This window comes from Chinchilla lanigera, unplaced genomic scaffold (assembly GCF_000276665.1).
Source record: "Chinchilla lanigera isolate Chin_1 unplaced genomic scaffold, ChiLan1.0 scaffold00007, whole genome shotgun sequence".
Classification (NCBI taxonomy): domain Eukaryota; kingdom Metazoa; phylum Chordata; class Mammalia; order Rodentia; family Chinchillidae; genus Chinchilla; species Chinchilla lanigera.
Genome location: NW_004955408.1, coordinates 2,312,059 through 2,325,345, shown reverse-complemented (window position 1 = coordinate 2,325,345; position 13,287 = coordinate 2,312,059). Strand labels below are relative to the sequence as shown.

The 13,287-nt window shown below is 41.0% G+C and overlaps 1 protein-coding gene across 2 annotated transcripts in view; it reads left to right on the top strand.

The window, feature by feature from the left end:
• Positions 1–5,769, top strand: part of LOC102013908 (interferon-inducible GTPase 1-like) — a 12,522-nt gene extending 6,753 nt beyond the window's left edge. Inside the window, exons 3-4 of one of the 2 annotated variants that reach the window (XM_013508135.1) lie at positions 90–131; positions 4,160–5,769. In XM_013508135.1, coding sequence (XP_013363589.1) covers positions 4,180–5,472 — 1,293 coding nt within the window. In that variant the 5' untranslated portion in view covers positions 90–131; positions 4,160–4,179 and the 3' untranslated portion in view covers positions 5,473–5,769. The remainder of the gene's footprint in view (positions 1–89; positions 132–4,159) is intronic. The other variant, XM_005376045.2, reaches the window with a different exon arrangement.
• The last annotated feature ends 7,518 nt before the right edge of the window (positions 5,770–13,287 follow it).

Below are 13,287 nucleotides of genomic sequence, written 5' to 3'. Positions count from 1 at the left end.
GGAATGATTTTGGAAGTATTACTTCCCTTTTAATTTCATGAAAGAGTTTCAGCATTAATGGCATTATATCTTCTCTAAATTTCTTACAGAATTCAACAGTGAATCCATCAGGTACAGAATTTTCTTTGTTGGTAAGTTTTTAATTACATTTTTAATTTCATTGACTGATATCAGCTTATTTAGAATTTTTATATCTTTTTGATTCAGTTTGGGTAATTCATACATGTCTAGGAATCTGGCCATTTCTTTGTTTTCCATCTTATTAGAGTATAGATATTGATCTTCTGGATTTCCACAGGATCTGTTGTGATTTCACTCTTATTATTCCTAATTGCAAGAATTTGAGTCTTTTCTTTTCTTTACTTTGATAAGGTTGGCTGAAGTTTTATTAATGTTATTTAATCTTTCAAAGAACCAACTCCTTGATTCATTGATTCCTTGTATTATTTTCTTAGTATCAATTGTATTAATTTCTGCCCTTATCTATAGTTTCTTCTCTCATACAAGTTTTGGAATGATTTGTTCTTCTTTTTCTAGAAGTTTGAGGTTCAACATTAAGTTGTTTATTTGAACTCATTCTGTTTTTCTTATGTGAGATTGATTACTATAAATTTTCCTCGTGGGACCGCTTTCATCACATTTCAGCTTCTGGTATGTTGTATCAGCATTACTGTTTAATTGCAGATACTGTTTAATTTCTTCTTTACTTTCCTCTGTGATACATTGGTTTTTCTGGAGGGTGTTGTTTAATTTCCAAGTGTTTACGTAGTTTTTATCATTTATTTTGCTGTTGATTTCCATTTTCATTGCACATGGTCAGATAATGTGCACAGGATAATTTCAATTCCTCTGCATTTACTTAAGCATATTCTAAGGGCTAGTATGTAGTTTATTTTGGAGAATGTCTCATGGGCAACTGAGAAAAATGTGTATTCTTATGTTATTGGATGGAACACTCTGTAGATATCTACTAAGTCCATTTGTTCACAGGTTTGGTTTAGTTCTGATATTTCTTTGTGGATTTTTTGTCTAATTGATCTATCTAATTGTGACAGTGGGGCATTAAGGTCCCCCATTAGAATTATGTTAGCACTTATTTGAGTTTTCATGTCCATTAATATTTGTTTCATGTAGTTGGGTGCACTGGCATTTGGTGCACATATATTCATGATTGTTATCTCTTCTTCTTGATGTTTTCCCTTAACAAGTAATGTAGTGACTTTCTTCATCTCCTTTGATCAGTCTTGACTTGAAGTTCACATTGTCTGCAAGCAGAATAGTTACCTCTGCTTTTTTCTGGGTTCCTATGGAAGGGCGTATTGTTTTTCAATCCTTTGACTTTCAGTCCATGAATTTCTTTTTGAGCTAAATGTGTCCTTGTTAGTAGTATATTGTTGGATCATGCTTCTCGACCCATTCTGCCAGTCTGTTTCTTTTGATTGATGAATTGAGACCATGTACATTGATGGTAATAATTGATATGTATTGGCTTATCTATCTCATATTATTTTCCTGCTGTTGGTTCCCTGTCTTTCCCCTCTGTTTAATTGTTTTCCCTCCTTGACGGCTTCTTTCTGCTGGTGTTCTTGCACTTTTGATCTTTGCTTTTGCTTTCTAATATATCCTTCAGGGCATTCTGAGAGCTGGTTTGGTGGTCAAGAGTTTCTTCAGTTGTTCTTTGTCATGAAAGTATCTTATTTCTCCACTCAGTCTGAAAGATAGTTTTGCAGGGTACGTTATCCTGGGTTGGAGGTTGTTTTCTTTTAGGGCTTGAAATGCCTCACTCCAAGCTCTCCTTGATTTGAGGGCTTTTGTTGAGAAGTCTCTGGTGGGTTTTCCTTTACAAGTGATTTGTTTCTTTTTTCTACTGCTTTTAATATTCTGATCTTGTGCCAAATTTCTGTAATCTTGGTTATTATATCCTTTAGCATAGATTTATTTTGGTCATGGATATTTGGAGCTCTATCTGCTTCACTTATTTGTATGTCAAACTCTTTATCGAAGTTTGGGAAGTTTTCTAGCATTACTTCTGTGAAGAGGTTTTTTAATGGCATTTGTGCTATCTCCAGCTTTCCTCATTGACTCCAATAAATTTTATGTTGTTCTTTGCTTTATCTTGCAGCTGTTGAATTGATTTTTCATGGTCTTTTACTATTTTTAAGATAACTTTCTTTATATGGTTGTTAGCCTTAGTCCTGTCTTCCAGATCTGATATTCTATATTCACCTTCATTCAGTCTGTCTCATATACCTTCAGCGAAGTTTTTAATCTCCTGGATTTCTGTTTGGATCTGTTTCATGAATTCCATTTCTTTCCTATGTTAGGGGTTTATGGTACCAATCATTTTCCTACATTTCTCTACTTTTAAAATATGTGTCTGCTCTAATTTCTTTCATTTTGATTGTCATTTTTTTTACCTGAGAGATTATTTTTCTATGTCTCATCCATTTGTTTTTTCACTTCTGATGCTATCATTTCAGAAAGTGCCAGTTGATGGGTTCCAATTTCCTCTATCTCATTGTGTTCTAGACTTGGCCTGGGTGGGCTGGAGATCTGGGGTTGAATTTTGCTTCTGTGTCTTGTGGTTTTCTATTTTCTATTTTATTTTTTCTGTGTTTATGCTTGTAGACTTCTTATAGTAGTTAGCTTTATCCCTAGTTGAGGCTTCCCTAGGAAACGTCTGTTCCTCAGGAATATCTTCCAGATGTAGGTGGTTCTTGGTCTTTTTGTCTATCCCAGGAACCTACCTTCCCAGTTTATTAAGGATGAGAAGTTGCTGTGTGTTTGGCTTAGCATCCAATCCTTTGGTATTAGACTATAGTGATGGTTAGGAGCCCAGAAAATCACAGCATTTTTATACAAGGGAGAAAAACTGATTGTAACAGGTATGACATCCTTGTTAAAATAATATAGTGAGCAATAAAAGTAGCATCAAGCACAGCCTAGCTACTGCAAGCTTTGGTAACTATTAACCTGATGCCTTTAGCCACAGGAGTAGATTCTACAGGTATATAACAAAATCAAACTTATGCCAGGAAATTTTATGCAATAATTTTCTTCTTACTAGAGTGATTTTACCCTGTTGCAGGTGGGGGGTGGGTTCAGAGGGACAGGGGACAAGATAGATGAATGAGGTCAAATATAGTAGAGGCAAGGATAGAGAGCAAAGGATTCTCACCCAAGTTTTGGGAAACAGGGGAGCATAGGAGTAAAATAATGAAAGAGAAAGCAGAGGAGTATTGAAATGAACCAGAGAGATAAGAGACAATGTTCACTCACATGAAAATGTCATAAAATCAAGAGAGATAGTTGAGAAAAGAGAGAAAGAAGATGAAAAGAAGAAAACAAAAAAAAGGTAAGAAACCTAAATAGTGAAAAAAGAAAGAAAAAAATTACAATCAGACAGAAGAAAGAAAACCAATCAAACAAACAAAGAGAAAGAAAAGTAGTAAAATTCCTCTGGTATCCACATGCGTGGTAGTGTCCAAGTCAGATCCCAGAAATGTTCTATGTACTCTGGCCAAGATTGCAGTGGGATTTGTGCTGGGTATGGGCTGACCTTGGCCTCTAGATGTGGGGGCTGGGTCTGGTCTTCTGTTGGTGGAGTTCTCCCAAGCCCTTTGATATAGAATGATGGCCCCGCCCACCCACTTCTATTCTGGGTGCCTGTGTGCTGGAGCACAGCCCCCGAACACCTAATTCACCAGTCCCTGGCTCATATTCTCACTGGTGCTTTAGACTTTTCCACACCATGGTCCCACCTGCCCAGCCTGCACCTGCCCTGGAGCTTGCTCCCTGCTGGTCCTGCCTGCATAGTCAAGTTTTTTAAAAAACAGAAGTCTAATCTCTTCTTATTCTGGAGGTCAAAAGTTTAAAATTTATTTTCTAAGGTGCTAAAATCGAGGTGTGAGGAGGGCTGTCTCCCAAAGACTCTAGGCCGACACACTTCCTATGTCCCCAGGTGTCCAGCTCTGTGTCCTGGGCTCCAGCCCTCTCTTTGTTCCCATGGCTCCCACTCACCCATGCTTCATCCTCTGCCTCCCCCTTGTATCTCTGTCCTTCCTGCCTTACATTTTGTCAGGATTCTCTTGCGGTATTGAGCCCTATCTTTCTGTGTGGATGCTCCATTCTCTGTAACTCTGCTCTGTCCTTTTCACAGACCTTCCAGAGTCCACTGCCATGGATGCACTCACCTCCGCCTTCCTAAAGAATTTGACTCAAAAGAATTTTCAGCAACTGGCTGCTGACTTCCTGCCTCAATATTCTGCTTTAATTAGTAAGGCTGGAGGCATCATCTCTCCAGAAACACTTGATGGAATCCAAGCAGCCCTCAGGGAGGGGAATCTGCAGGCTGTGGTGGACACCATTCAAGAAGTACTGAGTGCAGCAGAAAATGCTGCCCTGGAGGTGGCTGTGATCGGGGAGTCCGGGACTGGCAAGTCCAGCTTCATCAATGCCCTGAGAGGGCTTGGTCATGAGGAGGAGGGGGCGGCTGAAGTCGGGGTCGTGGAGACCACCATGAAGAAAACCCCCTATCAACACCCAAAATATCCCAACGTGACCTTCTGGGACCTGCCTGGAACTGGGACGCCCAAATTCACCCCAGACACCTACTTAGAAACAGTGGGATTTGCTAGCTTCGACTTCTTCATCATCATTTCGTGCTCCCGCTTCACCCTCAATGACGCTGTCCTGGCCCAGAAAATCAAGGAAACAGGGAAGAAATTCTACTTTGTTAGAAGCAAGGTGGACAATGATTTATATAATGAACAGAAAACCAAGCCCCAGTCCTTCAAGAGGAAGAGAGTTCTTCAGCAGATCCGAGACTACTGCCTGGCTAACCTCAGGGGCGTTGGAGTGCCTGATCCACGCATCTTCTTGGTCTCCAACTTTGACCTCTGTGACTTTGACTTCCCACATCTGGAGAGGACTCTGCTGGAGGAGCTTCCTGCTCACAAGCGCCAGGTCTTCACACTCATATTGCCCACACTGTCGGATGCTTCCATTGAGCTGAAGAGAGGTTTCCTCAGGGAGAAGATCTGGCTGGACACCCTGAAGGCATCAACTTTGGCCTTCATCCCCTTTGCACCCATCCTCAAAGGCTTCGATTTGCCTGAACAGGAAGAGTGCTTGAGGCTTTACCGAAACTATTTCGGTTTGGATGATAAGTCCATTGAAGAGATTGCCAAGAAGCTGGGCACATCTGTGCAGGATATCAAGGGCTTCACCAGGTGCTTGGATTTCTGGTCCCTAGTGAAGGACGACAGCATAGCAGCAAAGGCCATGCACTGTGCTGAAAGCTTCTTTTCAGTGAACGGAGGTGCTCTATCTGTTGCCTTCCAGTTTATGAAAATCTACTTTCTACGTTTGAATTTCCTCGATATAGTGTCCGGAGATGCAAAACTCCTCTTGCATAAGACTATAACAGCTCACAACTCAGAGAGTGAGATAAAAGAGTCGTGCCTGGCCTAACAGACTTGGAATTGGACCTCAGGTCTCGTGTGGTCAGGGATGGTGGTTTTCCTGCCCGTCCCGGGTCAGTGCCCCTAAGGCAGAAGAAATGTCTGTCCCGTGGAGGAAAGCCATAGCTCCCATGGTACCTCACTGCTGTGCACAAGTGACTTGGCCATAACCTGTTGTCTCCAGTTATTGATCTATTTTGATTGAATCCTGACACTAACATAGTATCTATCAGCTTTCACATGTCAAGGGATAGCCTGCTAATTTCCATTATTTCTTCTGCTAATAAACATTGTATAATAATCACAATTAGTGTTATATGGTCACTTTATTATTTTTATTTCATTTTGTTATTTTTACTGTTTTTCTCTTTATCACTATCTCCATACCTTCTTCAGCAAAGTAAGAGAAGATCCTCGAATATGGGCAATGGTTAAATCATAGTAAAAGAATGTGTGTTGGGAAAGTGCGGCAGGACCTGGAGGGAGGAGGCTGAGGCAGTATCAGAGAAATGGTCTTGGTTATCATTTGTCTGGGCCCCTTCCCAGCTTCATCTCTGGGCATTTCTCTACACCAGATGGGCTGAGAGTCCAGTGCATGAGGCAAAATGAGGGTCAGGAGATGGGAGCAAGTGAAGGTGACTTGGGAGGGAGTCTGGGAAGCAAAGGTGAATTGAACCAGAATCAGAAGGGAAGCCAGGCATGTGTTTGCTCTTACTTGAGTCTTTCCCTCAAACTTCCGAAATGGGATAATCAAATTGAGCTGCATCAATGCCTGGGGACTCTTATTCCTGTGTCACAGTCACCGTACATGTGACTTTTTCCACCTCCCCTCCTTGGTCTATGGTGGACACAGCTCAGTAACAGCTATAAAGGCAGGAGGGTATATGTCAGATGTCCCTTGCTCTGCAAGCTGTCCTCGGGGTGTAGGGGCCTTGACACAGGGGAGAGAGCCCAGACCATGGCATGGGCACCCGATTCCTCTCTGATCCACCACATGCGAGAGGATCCCATAATGAAATGAGTCAGCTTTCACCAGGGCTTGACATAGTCACTCTGAGTGTCCTCACAGGTTTAACAGATGTACACAACGTTAATAGGGAGAGATCTCTTCACAGTACCTTAGCACCACCATTTTTGTTAAAAATAATGCTTTGCAGATATTAATGTGCATTTCCTTACAGAATTTATTTTATTTTTTAGTTTACAAATATACGATGCATTTCACAGAACTTAAGCTACTCGTTTTATCATATTAAAAAATCAGAGGGAAGTAACTTCTTGCATTTTATAGAGATAAGTTTTATTCCTCCGGTTCTATTAAAGATAGCATAAATACAATCTGTATGTCTTCATGGTGAGTTTGTGAAATGGTTTAGTTTTCTGATCCTTTAAGTTCCTCATCTTCTCCAGTTATTTTTTTCTTTTTTAATCACTGGCCACAGGACTGGGGTGAGGTTAGTCCTCAGACCAGGAGTCCTCAACCTTTTTGGCAGTTGGGAATGGTATTGTGGAAGACAGTTTTTTCATGGATAGGGTGGGAGAGATGGCTTCAGGATTAGATTCACATAAGAAGCACACAACCCAGACTTCCTGTGTGCACAGTCATGGTTTGAGCTCAGAGAAAATCTGATGCTGCTGCTAACTGACAGGTAATGGAGCAGAGGCAGTGATGTGAGCACTGGGGAGGGGCTGGAAATGCAGGTTAAACTTCCCTCACTGGCATGCTGCTCATTTCCTGCAGTGAAGCCCAGTTCCTGAGTGGCTCTGGACCAGTATTCCTCCTTGGCAAAAGGCTGGACCTCCTGTCTTTGGTATGATTGGCTTCTTTACTTACACTCTCAGTCCACTCCCATTACTCCTAATGTTACCAGCTAGTGTAGAGTCCTTGCTTCCGTGATAACGGAAATTAAAACTTGCAACCAGCACAAATTTGTAGGAAAATATTTCAATTGGAAAGTAAGAGAAATTGGCAAGGGAATTTAGCTTCAGGATTTCATAAGTATCAAGCCTGACCCTAAACAAAAGAAAGTAAGAGAAAATAGGAAAGGATTTCAGCTTGGGGAACTGAAGGCAACACAGACCTCACAAAGATCAAACTGGTCCATTAACGAAAATTGGGAACCAATATCAGGTGCTGTGGTGGGCAGGGGTTTGACGGGTCATTATTTCAATCTTGGTTTTGTACCTGCAGACATAGCCTATTTCTTGAGGGATCATGATATGATTTTCATGCTTGGGGAGCAGAGGGCACAGTTCTCATCAAGTAACTGCTCTGCCCAGGGGACAGTGGCCTCATCATGGTGTGGTCCATGAGGCTCCACTGCTCCTGGAACACAAGGTGACTGCACATTTAGGACAGTGACTGGAATTTTGTAGGCGCTGGGCCTGGAACTGGACATTGTGACTGGGTGTCACAACAATCCCAGGAAATTATTTTAGTCTTATCTTGGTGTCCTCAGTATCAAAGGAGGATGAGATAGGCTTGGTAAATTCAGGGCTAACACACCGTGTGTTAGAGACACTCCTTGTGTATTAGCGTGCCTGCATGCAGGGCTGAGCAAGGATCTACGCCAAAGTTTTAAGGTAATAATGTAGAGGAAATAAGGATAGCAGAGATACTAAGCTTCAGTTACTCGCTGGGTATCTTTAGGCCCAAGTTCTAGGACCCTGTTAGGATGACACTCAAAGTATAAGATTCAAGCCCTTGAGGTGGTAGGTCTCAGGGACAGCTTTTTGGTATGGACATTACGAGGGATCCAAATGGGAAGCGGGTAGATGGGAGTTAGGAGCCTGAAGTTAACAAGCCACTATTTAAAAACAAGCCGAGATGGAAAGGAGCTATGCCGTCCATAGGAGGATTTACCTAGCACTGATACCAAGCATTTGACTTAGTTCTTGGAATTTGATCACAGAAAGTCAATTATAGTGTTATTTTTTCAATTTTTGGTATTTCCCCCTCATTTTTTATTAGTGTATATTGGTTGTACATGTTAACAGGCTTCGTTTGGGCTGATTTGCGTATGTACACAGCATACTTTAGTGATTCGTCCTCGCTGTCCTTGTCCACTTCCCCCTCATTCCACATTTGGGTTGGGCTTCAGTGTGTAAATGTCTTTTGATCTTATTCATCCCCTCTATTTCCTGGCAGTTCTAATTTTAAGTCAGTAAAAGCTTTTGGCATGGGGATGCTTTAAAAGGAGAAAAGAATACAGTGCCATGTTAAAGATCTTCCAACTGAGTACTTACCCCACTAAAATTCTTCTGAATGCTGAGATAACTGATTAACATGGGCAACGAGCAGATCTCAGCAAAACCAGTTAATAGTTAATGGCTCCTTTAGTTTTCTGATAGTCACAAAGTCAATCTTTAAAAAAGAAACTGAGCCAGCAATAAACACAAATGCAATCATGCAGCAGAGATGACAGTTAAAATTGGGTCCCCAGCGTGTGGACCTGGTGTGTTGGATCACAGCATGTTAAATGATGTACAATCCACGGGGGGGAGGGGGGGGAGTTCCCTCCCTAACTCTCTGCTCCTACTTCCTGAAGGAGCTCTCAGTGTCTTAGACGTTAAATTTCTGTTCCAGTCTCCTAACATCCTCACCCTTCTTTGGGTAACACTGGCCTCGTAGACTGTGGTTACACTTGCTCATCTCCACTTTCTCCTGGGTTTATAGAATTTCAAGGTTGCCTGCCAGGTATAGCAAGTGTTACTAAACATTCTTTTTAGAAAGTGCTGTGAGTCTTTTTTTAAATCTATGATTTAAAATCCACAAAATATATAAGTAGCAATGCAGAGTACACATTGGACTGTTCTGGCATGTCTGAAGTGTGAGTCAGTGAGTTAAGCAAGAGTGAAGCCTATGAGCAGACAATACTGTCTTCTCTGTTCATATGTACAGTACCCAAATTTCTCTGCCAGCATGGGCCTCAGGAACCAGGCTGCACCACTACTATTGGGCAGGGTTTTTGCGTATATTTTACTTAAACAGAGAAACAACCCTAACCTACTTCAATGAAATTTCAGAAAAAAAAAAAAAAAAAAAAAAACATTTAAGGCCCATCACCTCCATATTTGAAGGTATTTGGGGATCAGCAAAACATGCCAGAAATACTTATGATTCCCCCCAAACAAGTACAATCAATACCAAATCATTGGTGTTAGTTAGATCTTGATTACATATCATTAAGTTTTGCTTCATTAGTTGTGACAATAAGAGCTGTTGTGAAGAATATTGAATGTTAATCCCCAAGCCAATGACAACAAGTCAGAGGAAAATTTTAAAAACCAGCTAGCCATTGCTTTTTAAGAATTTGCAGAAAGATGAATCCCCTGGGACTTTCTGGTCAGACCCTCATCCATGATCTAGGAAATGCATTCTGCTAGCTGTTTGGTTTTGAGATGTTAACTCACTTGCGACGTTTTAGTGACATTTTAGATCATGTGTTTGACTATGATGAACAGCATTAACAAAATTTAAAAAGCAGAAAATCACATTTATTTAAAAACCTGATTTTGTGGGCTTAGGTAAAATCAATCCACGAGAATATAACAATTATTCCCATCTCTTAACCACACACCTCCAAAAAAACCTTACAACACTAAAACTGACCCAAATTGTGTAATGTAAAATGAATAGGTTTTCAGTATCCACAACTGAGGAGTTCATTGAGTTTGCTATTAGAGCTTCACAAAACTTCATTGACCAAAAACATCTGGAAATAAAGGATACAGAGTCAGAGAAAATACTGATTCTCAGTGGTGCAAAGTGAGGATGCCAAAGGTTATCTTTGTTATTTTTTGTTGCTGAGATAAAATACCTAACACCCAAAGGAGGAAAGGTTTATTTGGATCACAGTTTGTAGAGGTTTCAGTCCATAATCTGCTAGCTCCAAGACAGGGTGGCGTGGCAGAGGGGCATCACAGAGGAGGAAGAGTTCATGGCAGGCAGAAGGCAGCAAAGCAACAAAGTAGTATACAAGCAGCAATCAACAAGTGATCAGCAGCAACCCTCATTTTGTCCCTTATGTCCTATCCCTAAGGGTGGTAAGCCTCCCTCACACGCAGGGTGGGACATCCTTAATCCTACCCAGAATGATACCAAACCAGTCAGTAGACTAATGGAGTAATCACACACACTTGATCCCAGCATCTCACACTAGATCCGGCCACCTTTGAAAAGCACCCCCACCATGACTGTTTGAGACTTTGGGGAACATCAAGACAAAAACCACAACATAGACTACCAAAAAAGTGTTTTTGTCTGCTGTCATTTTTTAGTGCACTGCAACTCTTTAAATCCAAGTGTAAGCAGGACTGGCACAGGTCCATGTCATGTGAAATGCCCATGTCAGATGTGTCCAAAATTCCCATGTGCAGTGACACCCCAGGAACACCATATCCTTGAGGAGACTTTTCCAGATGTGGTGACTTCCTGTGATTTTTTTTCTTCTGTGCTGCTGATGTCACTACCTGTTGTCCCATCCTTTTTCTTAGCCTGATAATCTGATGGACCACATGGATTAGGTTTCAGATTACATGCTTACATTCAGGCAGATGTGCACTCCTGGAGTGACTTTCACGTGGTACTGGTCAGTCACCCTTTGCCTGTATTACTGCGATTACCTTGCTAGCATTTACGTGGGTGGGGATCTAGGGGCTTCTGTTGATAAGGTTTATTTGTGGATAGATTTCTCCTCTTGTAATTGTCTTTTCATTTCTTTGTCAGGGTTTTGTAGTAAGCTGTGTTGGCCTCACTAACCGAGCTGCACAGCATCTTCCCCTTCTGGCAGTGTTTGTGTAGAATTAATATTGTTTTTCCTTGCTTGGTATAATTCAAAGAGTTTTTTTTTTTCTTTTTGGGGGAAGAGTTTTGATTAAAAAGTCAATCACTTCAAGAAATAGAAGGTTTCTTCCCTACTTGCTTCATTCTGAGTGACTTGATAGTTTGTATATTTTACAGAATTAGCCCATTTCATCTAAGTTCTGGAATTTACTGGCAAAGAACTGTTAGTATTCCCTTATTATATGCTTAATGTTCATACAACAGATATAGATATCCTCACCTTTGTTTTTTCTATTGGTAATTTACATCTTCTCTATTTTTGGTCTCTCAGACTTGAAGTGTATTAATTTTACTGACCTTTTTAAAGGTCAATAAATGACTGTGTCATTGCTTTTTTGTATTATTTTTCTTTTAACTTAATCGTCTTTATTCCCTTCTATCTATTTGCTTACACCTTGAGTTGTTGTCCTCCTTCTAGCCTCTTCCAGGTTTCTGAGTTCTTAAAAATCTTTTTTCCTCAGAATTGGTGTTTGATGATATAAATGTCTCCCTAAACACTACTTTTGCTACATCATATATTTTGATATGTTACACATTCATTTTTGGTTTCAAATATATTTTAATTTCCTTTGAGTCTTCCCATCTTATTAATTTCTAAATAATATAACTATTTAGAATTGTTTTAATTTTCAAATATGTAGGTATAATCTCTTTCTGTTATCTATTCTTTCTGCAGGTAAATATTACTGTGTGCAAGAATATACTCCATGATTTTTAATTTTAAAATGTGATAAAGTTTTTAATACTTGTATATATACAGTTCTTACTAAATGTACCATCTCACTTGAGAAGAATATGTATTCTGCTATTGTTAGATGCAATGTTCCATGAATCAATTGGTGTCAAGGTATTTGAGAATATTTTTTAGAGTATTCCCAGTGTCTTGATTACTTTTCTCTCATTGCTGAGACAAAATATCTGACACCTAAATACCTGACTCCAGTCTATGGAGGTTTCAGTCCATACTTGGCTGGCTCCAAGGCAGGGTGGCACATGGCAGAGAGCAACAGTTCATGGTGGGCAGAACGGCAAAGCAACAAGAACAAAAGGGAGGGGTGACAGAGAAGAGTAAGCCTCTTTCCCTCCCTTACATAGTAGGCAAGCTGCCCCCACCCAAGGGGCATGTAGCACTCACGTCATCTCCATGCCCTCCTCTTGCACAGGCTCAGGATGAATACAAAGTAAGCACCCTGGCTCCCTGCTGAGTCACGTAGTTACCTTCTAAACTTCTCAAACTGACACAAGGAACAACATCCCAGAAGGGTAAGGGCATGTCCTTTTCACTACAAAACGCAGAACTGCTGAGTCACTTAGCCAAACCTCTGGACTCCCCAAGTTGACACAATGTATCAACCATAACACCCAATTGTCTTACTTACTTTCTTGTTGCTGGGACACAATATATGAAACCCAGGATTTGAAGAAAAAAAGGTTCATTTTGGTTCACAATTTGCAGAGGTTTCAGACCATAGTTGCCTGGCTCTAACACAAGGAAGCATAGCAGAGGGACATCACATTGGAGAAATAGCTCATGGCTTGGCAGGCAGGACATAGAAAGACAGCGGGATCAAAGAAGGAGGAGGAAGGTAAACCCTTCCAGGCCATGGTCCCCTGTGACTACCTCATGCAACCAAGCTTCACCTTTCAACACCACATTTAGCTATGGACTAATCCATGATGAACACTTCCCATGATCCAATAATGTCCCCAAATTCCCACCTATGCATGCACAATGTTTTGGGGGTACATTTGATGTAAACCACAACACCAACCTTAGGACTTTTATACCTAGTAGCAGCTAAAGAGCAAGTATTCATGTCCTTGTGGTTTTGAATTTCAGGAGTCTAGCAACGATGTCACTGGGTGCCTCTGTCTCAGGGTCTCTGGGGAGACTGTCATTGTGGTGAGACCCATGACCTACTCAGAAATACTCACCTGGGACTCCCGGCCTCGGGGTTTCCCGGAAGGAGGGCTTCTGGC